The 15,150-nt window shown below is 44.0% G+C and overlaps 1 protein-coding gene across 2 annotated transcripts in view; it reads left to right on the forward strand.

The window, feature by feature from the left end:
* LOC113405086 (ecto-NOX disulfide-thiol exchanger 1) overlaps window positions 1-15,150 on the forward strand; it is a 487,391-nt gene that overhangs the window by 368,100 nt on the left and 104,141 nt on the right. For both annotated transcript variants that reach the window (XM_026654602.1, XM_026654624.1), the window contains one exon: window positions 3,158-3,370. In XM_026654602.1, coding sequence (XP_026510387.1) covers window positions 3,158-3,370 — 213 coding nt within the window. The remainder of the gene's footprint in view (window positions 1-3,157; window positions 3,371-15,150) is intronic.

A 15,150-nucleotide genomic window follows, 5' to 3' on the forward strand; every position in this document is an offset into this window, starting at 1 on the left:
ATTCACCCACGAAAGCTTATGCTCCAATACATCTGTTAGTCTTAAAGGTGCCACAGGACCCTCTGTTATTATTAACTAATGTAGTTCTTCTGTGAATGTATTACCCTCTAGCATTTATTAAATTATTAGAAAAATATATCTCCTAATTATGTAACTAGTAAAGTTTCTGATGTTTAATACTGAAGATTTATTTTCTGTTTGTGAAGACCCATCAATTAGAAGGCCCCTACAGCTCATTGGGATCAGGGTATTTTAAAATAGGTTTTCAGTAAATATACAGTTGAGGGAGCAGGGCAGTTAATGGGTTGAAACTGTTTGACAGAAAGATGGTATGTTTATGAACATCTTGTATGGCCCCCAACTGTGCTTAATAAAAACAAAAGAGCGGTGTTTTCATTTATTGTAGACTCAATAGCAAAATGGCATGCACTGGCATGCTGCGCAGAGATTAAAGTAAGAGAGCAAACGGGAAAATAGTTCTGCAAAAGTGCTTTTTAAAAAATGCTTCTCAACTAAATATTTTTTGTTCAGTTCTGCTGACTGTTTATTCAGAAATCATACTTGGATTAGGCAGCTGATGTGCACCATTTCTCTTAATTTTTCTGTCTGTTTTCTTAACCTAAAAAGGATAAGATAATTTATTCTAAATGCTACTTTAGTATTGGGTCTTTCCTGAATGCTAAATTATGAGGGGTAAGATATGCTGATACCTACAAGGAAAAAAGAGAAGAATCTATTCAACTCTATATACCTTATGTTCAACGTCAGCTGAATTTCCAGAGTTAAAAAGCTAGTATTGTCCACAAAATCACCTAGCTTCATGACGTTCCTTTCTTGTGTAATCGGATTTTAAGACTATGCATGCTAACATTTACAGAAATGATTACAGGCTATTCTCTATTGACTATATTGTAACTTCAAATAAACCCTATGCTGTAGGGGCGAAATCGTTGTTCTGTTGAAATCACCAGCAAAACTCCCATTGATTTCAATAGGATCAGGATTTCATCCTAGCTCAGAGGTCCTCAACCCAGTGGTTTCTGAGTTGAATTGAGGCTATCTCAGAATTCTATAAAGAGCTCTTTTAAGGTCTGTATGTCTGGTGAGCTTCACTCATGAGAGCGAACTAAGTGCTGGCAGGTACATATATGTGTATCACAGGTAGAACTGGTAGGTGGCCCCTGCATCCAAGAGTGGGACAGAGAAAGAGGAGACCCCCATTTCTTTCCTTCTCAATGGCCACAAGATAAGTGAAAGAGAATGAGGGCATGGTCATGTGTGGATGCAAAGTCACAACACACACACAACGCAATGCAAAAATAGGACATTGTGATGCTTTTATTTTGTGGATTTCTGAGAGTCTCTCAAATGCAAAAAATCTATCCAGCTGGTAGCAGTTGAATCCAGCTGTTGTAAGTGACTGCATGGTTCAGTGAATAGGGGGCTGAACTAAGAGTCCAGAGACCTGGGGTCCAGTCCTAAATCTGCCACCGACCTGCTGCATGACCACAAGCAACTCACTGAACCTTTCTGGGTCTTGTATCGTTATTTATGATCTAGAATAAACAGTCTTGTATAACATATAAGAATTATTATTACTTATTTTATTATTTCTTACAGATAGATTGTGTTACCTTACAAAACAATTAAAAAAACTTGCCAGATCTCTCCACATCATTGGCTGGTTTTAACATTTTCACATATTCATTTAAAATGGCATTGGGCGAAACCTCTGCTTCCTTCCCCCCAGAACAGTAGACATTTATGCAGCAGGTGAGAAATACTAATCATTTAAAATATATGAAGGAAGTAAACACCAAGCATCGGGATGAATTATTCAGTAAATAGACAAAATCAGAAAAAAAAATAACATGTAGGCTGAATTGTAAGGAAGTTTTATTTCACAGTTTAATGGACCTCACTGTAAGACTCTCTTGAGGAAGATGTGGAAGAATCATCCCAGGAGATCTTCAATAAAAAAAAGTATTAGATGAAGTACTAGAAAATATACTGTAGGGTGAAATTTTGCACTGGAAGGATTAGTGAGTAAGATGGCCTAGTAGATATTTCCCAACTCTAATTTGCATCCCAATTCTTCTACTTTTACTGATGGTGAGTAGCACTCTTGCTAGTCTCCTTGAAGTCACTGAGAAGCCTTGCATGAATAAATTACTCATTTTAAATAATGATGACAGATTCAGGCCCTTTATCATTATAATACTTGGGTTGGTCTGGTTTGGTTGTTGAGTTTTTATTTTATACAACCTCACAAAAACATAAGAATGACCATACTAGGTCAGACCAATGGTCCATCTACCCTAGTATCCTGTCTTCTGACAGTAGCCAGGGCCAGATGCTTCAAAGGGAATGAAAAGAACAGGGCCACTATCAAGTGATCCATTCTCTGTTGTCCAGACTCAGGATCTGACAGTCAGAGGATCTAAATGTCTAGTCCAGGATCTAAATGTCTAGTGTACTTACAATGCTTCTCCGTTGTCTGTTTCTTGATGATCATAAAGTGCAGTCAGCATACAGTAATAGGTGCAAGTAGAGGAACTAAGTGTAGTGGGGGTCTGTGTCACTGGAAGATTTTGAGTGGATTTATTGATCTGCAGATCTAGGCCCTGTGTTTTGACAAGATACACAGAACACAGAATTTCTACTGTAGAAGAATGTATTATTATTTGCCCAGCTCGAGGTCTTTGGGAATATATACAAACCTTTAAATGCACAATACTAAAGGCCAATCAATGTGGACACAAAATGAAGGTGCTCCCTGACGTAACGGAAACATCACACTATAGCCTCCCACATTAAATCCCTTACACCGTTTAATACATCTAGCACCTCACACACACACACACACACACACACTTCCCATTTCTTTAGTGCATGTGAAAATTCAGGCCACTTTTTTTTTTCAAGGAAAAGAACTATTATAATCACTAGAAGACAGGCTTCGGATGAAAATGTATGGAGTTTCATATGATAGAATCAGCTCCCCAGATCTGATGGAACAATAGACCCAAAAGTGTAACCCAATATGATACAGTGTAAGCACAACTGATGAGGATTTTAATGTAGCATAGCGCAGAAATTGTATCGTTCCTGGGATATTTATATCTGTAATTTAAAACCTGTGGTTTGACTGTTCTAGATGACAGCAAATTTTCAGAGGCCATCACAGTGCTGCTTACCTGGATTGAGCGAGGCGAGGTGAATCGTCGCTCCGCAAATCAATTCTATTCAATGGTCCAGTCAGCAAATAGCCACGTTCGCCGACTTATGAATGAGAAAGCCACTCATGAACAAGAAATGGAACAAGCCAAGGAGAGTTTTAAAAATGCCTTAACAGGGATCCTCACTCAATGTAAGTAACTCTTTTTGTCCAGTGTTGTTGTTGTGATTGTGGTAGTGGTGGTGTGTTTTGTGTGTTCGGGGGTAAGTAGTTATGATAAAGTCACATTCTACTTCATATCCTATTTCATACGCTATAGCAATTTGGAGGAACAAGGACCATTCCTAAGAGCTTATTTCTCAAGGTGAGCAAAGTTTCAGTAGTTTTTCCATTAATAGACTGAGACATACTATAAGATCCATAATGTTTCAGGAAACTGACCAGACAAAAGTATCCCTAATATGGAACAGAGAAAGATCATGCTTTACCTGGAGTGCAATGATCTCTTATCTGTGAGTTGTAGAGATAAGGAATTCTAGTTATCTTTGATACCTACAGAATAGAGGGTAGGTAAAAATAAGTTATAGAAATGAGCCCCTTTCAGGAGGTTTATAAATAGTGTGCCGAGGCCACCCCCACAGCAAAAGAACTCTCTGCACCGCTGTTGGCAGTAGAAGTGCTCCGTTAATCTTCTGCCAGCATTTATTTGGCAGGTAAAGTGTCTAAAATATTTAGTACTGGCAAGTTTTCCCTGTACAGAAATATAATCAAGCAACTCACCTTAATGGGGTTCCCTCATAAAACAATAATCAGGATAATTGCCTAGGGCCCTTTAAAACAATTGTACTTCATTTATGCAGGATTTTCATATGTATAATGCATCCCCACAATCTTCGTTTTTATTCATTCAGGCCATCTGCACCCAATCCACATGGAAAAAGGCTAGATTCCAATTACCCCAAGTTCCTCAAATAATGGATCTAATTATAGTCACAAAGATGCATCCTGCTTAAGCATACAAGAAAAAAAAATTAAGAAAATTTTTCAGTCTGAGACCAATATGCATGTTGCACTTTTGTGTCTTAATTATGCCTTTGCTATTTACATACACATTAACTATATGCACCATAAACACTGTGGGATCATGCTAAAAGATGGAGTTATTATTTGAGGACGTGTGCAGTGGGTGAGTTTTCAAGATCAGTTAATACCCATGGTAGTTTGGATAGGCAGGTCATTTTACATCTCAGTGACTGAAAAATAATGTGTGAGAAAAAGGAAAGTGAGCACCACCACGGCCATGTTGTTCTGTTCATACCAGGTTTCCAAAACTTTCATGTACAACAGCTGGTTCTAGTATTTAAAAATGTCTTCTTCAGCAGGGTTAAAAAATCACCTAGTGTCAGCAGTCTGGACCTTAGTTAAATCCATCTAAATAATTTTGTTAATCGTCAACTATTGTGGAACATCTGTCACTGGGAAAATTGAGAGCCTTGTAGTTTCAGGCTATGTCTACACTACAAACTTTGGTCGATGCAAATTATGTTGACATAAAGCCCCCACAATTAGTATACCACTTGTGTGCATGCATATTTGGCTCCTAGTGTTGGCAGTGCATGTACTCACCAGCAGTGCTTATATCAGTGCACAGTGCATTGCACCATAGGTAGGTATCCCAGTGTGTAACCACCCCCCCCTCCCCCCCATCATTCAGCGCACTGTCTTTTTTGGGAAGTTTTGGCTATGCATGGTGGCGCAGAAACGGGTCGTGAAGGGGTGACTGGGAGCAAGAAGTCAACTTCCCAGTGTGCAACTGTCTCCATCCCATAATATCATCCATATCCCATAATTTCCGTTCCTCTTTTCAAAATCCCCAAAACCCATGCAGCTCTCCTCACTGTCCACCATCTCTGACAGAAGCATGGAGCCTGCACAACTCTGCACTATTGTGGTGAGCGTTGCAAGCACAGAACACACAATCCTCTGGTAGTTGCAGAACCTGAAAAGAACCAAATCAACAGGAAACATGACAGTTTTTGGAGGACAGATTGCTGTGGGACATAGCAAGAATCAGCTCAAGGTTGATGGTGGTGGAGCAGTTGCCGATGGTGAAGTGTCGCTTATGGTCCTGAGAAATGAGCACTGACTGATGGGATCATGTCATAGTGCAGGCTTGAGATGACAAGCAGTGGCTGCAGAGCTTTCAGATGCACAAGGACACATTCCTGGATCTGTGTGCTGAGCTTGCCCCGACCCTCTAGCTCAGGGACTATGAAATGAGAGCTGCACTGACAGTGGAGAAGTGAGTCACGATCGCACTGTGGAAACTTGCAAAGCCAGATTGCTGCCAGTCAGCAGGGAATCATTTCAGAAAACCCACTGTGGGAGCTGTCATCAAGTGTGCAGGGCCATTAATTGCCTCTTGTTATGCAGGAGTGTGACTCTCAGCAATGTGCAGGACATAGTGGCTCGATTTGCAGCAGTATGGTTCCTGAGCTGCGTTGGAGCAATAGATGCCATACCTATCCCTATTTTGGCAGACCACCTTGCCAGAGCGTGACATCAACAGAAAGGGCTAATTTTTTATGGTTATGCAAACATTGGTGGATCACTGGGGATGCTTCACTAGCTTCACTGTGGGCTGGTCAGGGAAGGTGCATGACACACACATCTTTAAGAACAAAGGGCTGTTCAGAAAGCTACAAGCAGGGACTTTCTTTGCTGACTGGTAGATTACCACTGGTGATGTTGAAATGCCAATAGTGATCCTGGGGGACCCAGCCTACCCCCAGTTCCCCTGAAGCTATACACTGGCCACCTCGACAGCACCAAGGAGAGATTCAACTAGCAGCTCAGCAGTTGCAGAAGGACAGTTGAATGTGCTTTTGGTAGATTGAAAGGACATTGATGTTGTTTACTCACAAGATTGGATCTCAGTGAGAAAAATATCCCACTGTTATAGCTGCCTGCTGTGTCCTGCATAATATCTGTGAACCAAAGTGGGAAAACATTTCCACTGGGGTCGAGTGCAGAGGTGGAGCGGCTGTCTGCTGAGTTGGAACAGCCAGATATAAGTGCTATTAAAAGAGCTTAACACGGAGCTATATGGCTCAGGGAGGCTTTGAAAGAGTAGTTTAACAGTGAGACACAGTAATGCTCTACCTGTCCCTGCTGTTTTTGGCCTGTTAGGAACTGTGTGGTGCTGGTGTACATGTATGAATGTAACACTGTCAATGCACCTATTCATTTTGTTTGTTACGGATCCTATGAGTTGTGTCACACTGTACAGTAACCAGTAAGTGGGTGCTCTCAGAACCGCTAGGCACTCTGCAGCATATGTTGTGAACTAATAAAGATGACTTATGTTCCAAACAATCAGTGAAAAGAAAAATGTGTGCAATTTTAAAGCAAATACACTGAAAACTTAATAAATTAACAGAACAGAACTTTACAAGGGGAAAGTTTATGTACATTTATGTACATTTTAGCTACATACTCCAACTGTGGCTTTCACGGGTCAGTGTATGTGAAGCTTTGGTAGTCTTTAATGTCCCCCCAGGTGGAGAGGTAGGCATCAGCTCCTGATGACATGAGGAATGTTTGGGGGGAGGTGCTGCAATCGAGTTCTCCATGAACTGCAGAGGGAGGCAAGCCCTGGATTGTTGAATCTGTAGGTCCACAAGAGTCTGCGGGATCTGTGTTTGCTGCCGGAGAAGCCTCATTACCTCCTGGTGCATCTTCCTCTCCTTTTCCTGCTGGGACTCCTGGGCCTTTCTCCTCTGCACTCTTTCCTTCTCTAGGCTGTTTGCAATGTTCACCTTCCAGGCCCTGTGCTCAGGGTCTGATGCAACACTGGCTTGCAGGATTTCATTGAACATGTCATCCTGAGTCCTCTTCTTTCTCCTCCCTATCTGGCTCAGGCGTTCGGCAGGTGTGGAGGAGGAACCCCTCAAGGTCACAATGGCAGCAACTGCAGATAAAACATACAGAGGTACCATTGTCAGTACAGTCACAACAGAAAGCAAAAGATTCAGAACTCCCCTTCCCTTCCCTTCCTCCCCTAATGTTTTCAACAACACATGCTCATTGGCTCTTTTGCTTGGGATTACTGGTGCACAGCACCACTCACAGCACCAGCCACAGTGAGTATGACTGCTGAGGGTAACACAGAGAGCACAGCTGCTGTTGGCGTCCCGGAGCCACCTAGGCCTATATACTGCTATCTTGTGTACTGACTGCAATGGTGCCTGCTGAAGTTATCACTGACTGGCACGGGAAAGTGCCCTACCGTGGATGAAGAAATAAGACTTCTGTCCCTAGAAACCTTTGGGAGAGGATTGAAGAATGCCTTCATGAAAGTTTCATCGAGATCTCTCAGGAGCAATGAAAAGCAGATCGCAACTCTACCTCTCTTTGTTGTACCTTATCTCTTCTAGTACGAGTAAATTAATGAAAAGTCGTGAGCTGCATCCTGTTAAGTTAGGGACTCCTAACTCCTAACGTCATCACTGTAGTGAGAAATGCATTTACACGCTTATCCGATGATCCTTCCCCTTCACTGGGCTCAACTGCCAGGACTGACTGGACTGTGGTGGAGTCCCAAACAAGTCCTGGCTTGCGGCATAGCTGGGCCCCAGTCACATGTCTCTCATCCTCCTCCACCTCCTTCTCATCCTCACTATTCAAGCCAGGGGGCTGTGGCTTGGGCTCCTCAGAGGTATCCATGGTGATCTGCAGGGTCGTGGGGTGGTCTCTGCCGAACATGGCAAGCAGCTCTTTTTAAAAGCAGCAGGTCTGAGGCTTGGCACTGGATCGACTGTTGGCCTCCCTGACCTTGTGGTATGCCTGCTGAAGTTCCTTCACTTTCACGTGGCACTGCTGCTGGTCCCTGTCGTACCCCTTCTCCTGCATCCCCCATGAAATCTGCTCGTAGATGTCAACGTTTCTATGGCTGGTCCATAGCTGTGTCTGCACAGCCTCTTCTCCCCAGAGGCTCAGGAGATCCAATATCTCCTGTCTACTCCAAGCCAGAGCACGTCTGAAGCATGTAGCCGGCATGGTCAGCTGGGCAGTTGCACACAATAATGGAGAGCTGTAGGTGTACTTGCCATGCTGGACAATCAGGAAAAGGCATTTCAAAAATTCACGGGGCCGCTGTGCAGTGGAGTTCACAATTGTGACCAGAGTGGTCAGTGTTGGGCACTGTGACAGCTGCTGGAGGACTGTTAGGGTCAATATAGGTAATGCAGTGTCTAGACTTGTGCTGTGTCAACCTCTATATCGACCATGGCTCAACGCTACTTGGGGAGGTAGCATTGCTATGTCAATGTAATGGGTGTTTACATCAGTGGGAGACAAATTTAAGTGCAGACACATGGTCAACGCAAGGCGGTTTATGTTGACCTAACTTTGTAGTGTATATCAGGCCTCAGGTAAGACTTACATTACTGTCTGGTTAGTTCCTGCCATGTACTAAATTGTGATGTTTCCTTAAAAGCAAAATTGGCCTTGGTGCAGGTACATTGTTCAAAGCATGAGGCTTACACAAGCCTGATAAACTCTCAGCAGTACCCAGAAGGAAGGTAGCCCCTGGCCGGTCTGTCATTTGGGGGCAAGGACACTGAAAAGACATATTTGGCTAAAGGTGTCACAATCCATGTATGTTTATAAATACCAAATTTATGAGCTTTCCAGATGCTCCAAGTTGTTGTTTTATCAATGTTGTAAATATGCCCCATTAATTTCATTAACATGTCTTCTTAAAATTCTCTGCAAACTCTTTATGAACAGATGGACAATGTTTCACATTTCACATATATATAGTAAGCCCAAGAGTGCAAAACAAGGAATTGTGAAACAGGCTTCTCCTTTCAAGAATCTTACATATCTCATAGTTGATTTAAGGAATATTTTCTGTCTCGTTTACATCATTCCCATGCACATAAAATTATGTATGTATGCCATATCAGCATAACACTCTTTGTAAACAAAAATCTGAAATTAAACTTGATACCATCAAGTAGCATAGCTATCCAGAATAGGTGTGCTGTCTAGTAAGTTATGTGGAGCCAGTGAAATTCTAAAATACAACAGCTTACACTAGTGTAATATTGTAGTGTTATGGACAATTGATATCAGAATTACAGTACTTGTAAGAAGGGTATGCTGCACAATCTTCCTGAAAAGAGAAATGTAAAGGAAGAACCTGGGAGGTTATTTAAAAGTACCAAAATAGTAAGGAAAAATGAGTAGCACAGGAAGTGGAGAAGAATTGTGTTAAGGAAATGGGGTTTAAGTGTATTTGTCTCAAACATATACAAAGTGCATGTTGGTCTCAATGTAAAATACTTTCTTATTAACAAGGACTAGTGCAATCAGAACATTTTAGCTTATGGCCCAGCCACCAAAGAACTACAGATAGTGAAATCTCTGCCATAAATTTCTGACTGCAGGTATTTGAAAGATTAGCAAGAGGATTACACCTAAACATTTGGGTCATGTGTTCAACACATACATTAATTGCTTGACCCGATGCTTATGGCAGGGTAATCAGCAAAATAAAGTGTATTATAGCTGTCACACCACCAATTTACTGGTCATGTTAAAGTTCTACTGATAATCTTAGTCTCTTTATTAGAGAGACAAGGTGGGTGAGGTAATATCTTTTATTGGACCGACTTCTGTTGGTGAGAGACAAGCTTTCAAGATACACAGAGCTCTTATTCAGGTCTGGGAAAGGTAATAAGGGACGATTCAAGTAGGCGTGGCCTGTTAACACCCCTGTAGTCATAGGACAAAAATGGAGGTTTAGTGGGTTACAGATTGTCGTAATAAGTGTTAGCAATAAGTGTTCTTCATGGGGATTTCTTCTCAGGAAGCATGCTACTTATATGGAGTTCACAACCTCTTGTGTCCACCTACCATGAGGTTGTATATACCTGGCACCTCTTCGCTGACCTTCCACACTCTCACCATTCATCCCTTCCCCAAAGCACACGTTCCCCAAGAGGCCTATAAACCCTCATACTCATGCTAAAGAAATGTTAGCACTATAGGTCATAGAAAATTAGGGTGACCAGATGTCCCGATAAAATTGGGACTGTCCCGATATTTAACCCTTTGTCCCGCGTCCCGAACAGTGTACAATCGGGGCGCCATTTGTCCTGATATTCAGGTAAGGAGGTGAGCGGGAGGGAGGTGCCGACTCCATGGGTGCTCCAGGGTTGGAGCACCCACAGGGAAAAATTGCAGCCAAACTCCCTCCTCCTCGCCTTCTTCTCTCCCCCACGCCCCCCAGCACACCTTGTCCGTGCTCTTCCCCCCCTCCAGCACTTCCCGCCGCCTAACAGCTGTTTGGCGGTGCTTAGCGCTTTCCAGGAGGGAGGGGGGAGAAGCGAGGATGCGGCACGCTCAGGGGAGGAGGTGGAGAAGAGACAGGGCAGAGGCGGGGACAAAGCCAGAGTCATTCTTCCTCCTGTTGGCATAGAGCATCTTCACCATACGCGCTACTGTGGCACAGCTGCATTGGTGCAGCTGCACCAATGTAGCGCTTCTAGTGTAGACTAGCCACTAGAGTAGAAAAGATTTGACTAGGGCCAACTATCTGGCTACATGGAAAAGTTTCTCTGCATGGATACAGCATAATCAGTCTCACAAAGTCTCTCCAAGCATCCTGATCATTTTAGATTAGCTCCTGTCTGTAAAGGAAAATGGTGTTTCAATCAGCACATTATGAATCCACCTTGCAGCCCTTAGAGCCTTCCTCCCTCCAGTAGATGGGTGCTCTGTCTTTATCCACCCAACTATAACACGATTTATGAAGGGCCTCATCAAGGCCTTCCCACTAGTCATTAAGCCAACACCACTATGGGCTCTTAACCTCCTGCTGTCAAAACTTACTAGACCTCTATTTGAACCCTTAGCGACATGTTCGATGTTCCATCTATCTATGAAGGTGGCATTTCTAGTGGCCATCATGTTGGCCAGGAGGGTCAGCAAACTGGGAGCCCTCATGGTAGACCCTCCATGTACAGTATTTCAAAAGGACAAGGTATCCCTCCGCTTTCACCCTTAATATCTCCGCAAGGTTGCCTCCAAAATTCATCTTAACCAGTATATTCATTAACCTGTCTTTTTTCCAAACCCCTATGCTTCTCCTGAAGAGAAGAGATTTCACTCACTTGACATCAGGTGTGCACTGGCCTTTTACCTGCAAAGAACCAAACCCATTAGAGTCTCCAAAACGCTTCATCGCGATAGCAGAGAGATCCCATGGTCAAGCTATATCCCCTCAAAGGATTTCTAAGTGGGTTTCTGGCTGCATTATCAAGTTCTACAAGCTAGCTCACATCCCGCCTCCCGATGGTATAACAGCCTACTCCATGAGAGCACGGGCTGCCATGGTAGCATCTCTGCAGGAAGTCCCGATACTGGATATTTGCAGAGTAGCCACCTGGAGCTCCATACACATATTCACTATGCATTACGTGTTTGTTCAGGCTTCAGCTGTAGATGCAGTGGTGGGATTGGCAATGCTGCATGCATCTGTGTTGCTGGCTTCCTCGTAGCCACCTCCAGTCTGAGCACCACTTGCCAATCACCCACGTGTGGAATACACAAAGAGATCAGCACTCAAAGAAGAAATGGAGGTTACTTACTGTAACTGGAAGTTCTTCAAGATGGGTGATCCTTATCTGGATTACCCGCCCTCTGTCCCCTCCGCTTCCAATCTGGTTGGATTCACGGTAGAGAGAGGAACTGAGGGGCCGTTAAATTGCACTGCCTCTTATAGCCTGTCTCAGGAGCATGAGGAGATCTACTGTGCATGCGTGGGCCACCGGACACCGGTTGTTAAAATCTCTGGACTTGGCACATAGTGCATATGCATATACATGTGTGGAATACAGATAGGGCCCACACATCTCAAAGAACTTCCAGTCACAGTAACTAACCTCCATTTACACCCCATCCCCTGATTTTGTTCTGTGCATTTTGATCATATCTGGAGAAATGGTCCATATAACCTAGAGGCAGAAATGACCTATTAATCTTCTAGTCACTCTCTCCATCTTGTTACCAATGCAAGATTATTTCTTACAATGTATTTTCTACTCTGTTGTCCACTCTATGGGGGTCCCACCACTTCTTTTGAGATACTGTTCAACTGCCCAATAGCTTCCTATTTGCTCATTTTTTCTTTATGATGTATAATGAGAGACTGAAAGGTGGGTTTTTTTGGCAGGGGTGGGGGGGTCATGTAGTTTTTTTACCTTAGAAATATCATGAATGTCACCTTTGATCTTCCCTGGCCATTCCCAGGGACCTTCTGTATATCTCAAAGGATTTATATTGTTAGTGCTCTCACATTTTAATGAATGGGAATTGAATGTCCTTTCTCGAGGAAATAACGGTGTTAACAAAGATGCATTCTAAACAGTCTGGCTAAAATTCCTTTCCCCTCTCAATTGCTCAAAGTTTACTCCCTTGTGATATGATTTCTTCAGTTCTAAAGTCATCAGAGTCTTCCCAGCTAGACAGGACCTGAATTTCTAATGTAAAAATCTAAGCAAAAAACCCCCCAACCAAACTTAAATAAAATCCTTCCCGGCCTTCTTCATGCATAATAAAAAGGGAATGGACCTTGGTTTTGTTTTGTCCCTTTTTCAGGTTACCTTTAAAATGTGCTCCATTATTTTTCCTGGACAGAAGTGAGACTCGTGTTGGTGGTTACCGGGATCACTTACCTTCTTACCTGTTTTTTTAATATCAGCACTGTAATTGCTTTCTCCCACAATCCATTAACTCCATAGTATGTTCCATGACTTTTCAGAAATACAGTGAGTTCCACTACAGGTACAATAGGTTTGCTAGTTAAGTGTCTTAGCATCCAGGATGTAGATCATCCAGACTTTCTTCTAAACATTCATACTTTCCTAGTATTCCCTTAGTTGCTTTCTATTGGTAGCTGTTTTTAAAAAGGTTTTCCTTAATTGTCCAGTCTTCTTTATTCCTTTTGCTAAAGACTAATTAAAAAAATTGGAGTTAGCTGTTTCAGTAATTTTTCAAGCCATCATTAAGTTCTTCAAGGCAGGGATGGTCTCATATGAAGTGTTTGTATAGTGCCTAGCACAATGGGGCCTAGTGTCCTTAGGTGCTAACAGAATACAAATAAAAAAAATTAATCATTAATATAATTATCCTCTGGTACTTCTTTTTCCTTTGATATATTTGTAAAAGACCTTTATGATCCATTCAGCCCCTTTGGCTAGCATATTAATTCAGCATTTTGTTTGTTTGGTTTTTTTCTAATAATTTTTTTAGTAAGCCTTAACTGAGTCTCTATATTCTTACATACAGATATTTTTTTTAATGTTTTGTCCAGAATTCTGTTGCAATGGCAGAGGAACTATTGTAGGATAAAAGACTTCATGTAGGTTTGTCCAGTGTTATTATTCTTCCTTGCCTCATTTTTCTATCTACCTTCTTCTTGCTGTATAACCATGGTCTCCACCCCAATGTTGTCTAATGGCTCATTCCTTTGTCATAGAATCATAGAGTCATAGAAGATTAGGGTTGGAAGAGACCTCAGGAGGTCATCTAGTTCGACCCCCTGCTCAAAGCAGGACCAACACCAACTAAATCATCCCAGTCAGGGCTTTGTCAAGCCGGGCCGTAAAAACCTCTAAGGATGGAGATTCCACCATCTCCCTAGGTAACCCATTCCAGTGCTTCACCACCCTCCTAGTGAAATAGCGTTTCCTAATATCCAATCTAGACCTCCCCCACTGCAACTTGAGACCATTTCTCCTTGTTCTGTCATCTGCCACCACTGAGAACAGCCTAGCTCCATCCTCTTTGGAACCCCCCTTCAGGTAGTTGAAGGCTGCTATCAAATCCCCCCCTCGCTCTTCTCTTCTGCAGACTAAATAAACCCAGTTCCCTCAGCCTCTCCTCGTAAGTCATGTGCCCCAGCCCCCTAATCATTTTCGTTGCCCTCCGTTGGACTCTCTCCAATTTGTCCACATCCTTTCTGTAGTGGGGATCCCAAAACTGAATGAAATACTCCAGATGTGGCCTCACCAGTGCCGAATAGAGGGGAATAATCACTTCCCTCCATGTGTTTCATCTATCCTTTGTTTCTCCAGTATTGTGTAATTTTAGCCCCCATCCAGTGGTGAGCTGGAGCTGATTTGCACCGGTTCACAAGAACCGGTTGCTAAAATTAGACGCCGGTGGAGAACCGGCTGTTAAAGGGACGGTTGGGTGGGCAAACAACTCCGGTCCGTGGGCCACATCCGGCCCGTGGGACCGTCCTGTCCCCAATCTGAGCTCCCAGGAGTCCCAGCTGGGACCTCCCCCGCTTCCCCCACCTCGTCCTCCCCCAGAACCACAGCGTGCTGAGCCGCTGGCAGCTCAGCTCCCCAGACCTGCCACTTTGAGTAGCCGCCGGCAAGGTAAGGGGGGGGCTGCGAGCTCCAGGGCTGCCTGGGGGGGCGCAAGTGGGGCAATTTGCCCCGGGTCCCACAGGGGCCCCCATGAGAATCTGAGGCTCCCCCCGGCCCCGCCTCCGCCTTCCCCCCTACAAAACCCTCCCCATTCCCCGTCCCCTGACCGCCCCCCAGAACCTGTGCCCCATCCAACCCCCCCCTGTTCCCTGCCCCTTATCCAACCCCCCCGGCCCCAGCATATTACCATGCCGCTTACCCAGCTCAGAGCTGCGTGGTAAGGCCGGGGCGGGGCTGCGAGCTGCGGCCAACTGGCTGGAGCTCAGGCCCTGCTGGAGCCATGCCGCTGCAGTGCTGTCCAGGGCTGCTCCTGGACACCACGCGCTGAGGCTCCGGGAGAGGGGGGAGGCGGGGGTAAGCGGCATGGTAAGGGGCCAGGGGGGTTGGATAAGGGGCAGGGAGTCCCGGGCACGGGGTGGGGGGGTTGGATGGGGCAGAGGTTCTGGGGGGACGGGGAACGGGGGGGGG

Source organism: Terrapene carolina, unplaced genomic scaffold (assembly GCF_002925995.2).
Source record: "Terrapene carolina triunguis isolate 2854851 unplaced genomic scaffold, T_m_triunguis-2.0 Scaffold18, whole genome shotgun sequence".
In the NCBI taxonomy this organism is placed as follows: domain Eukaryota; kingdom Metazoa; phylum Chordata; order Testudines; family Emydidae; genus Terrapene; species Terrapene triunguis.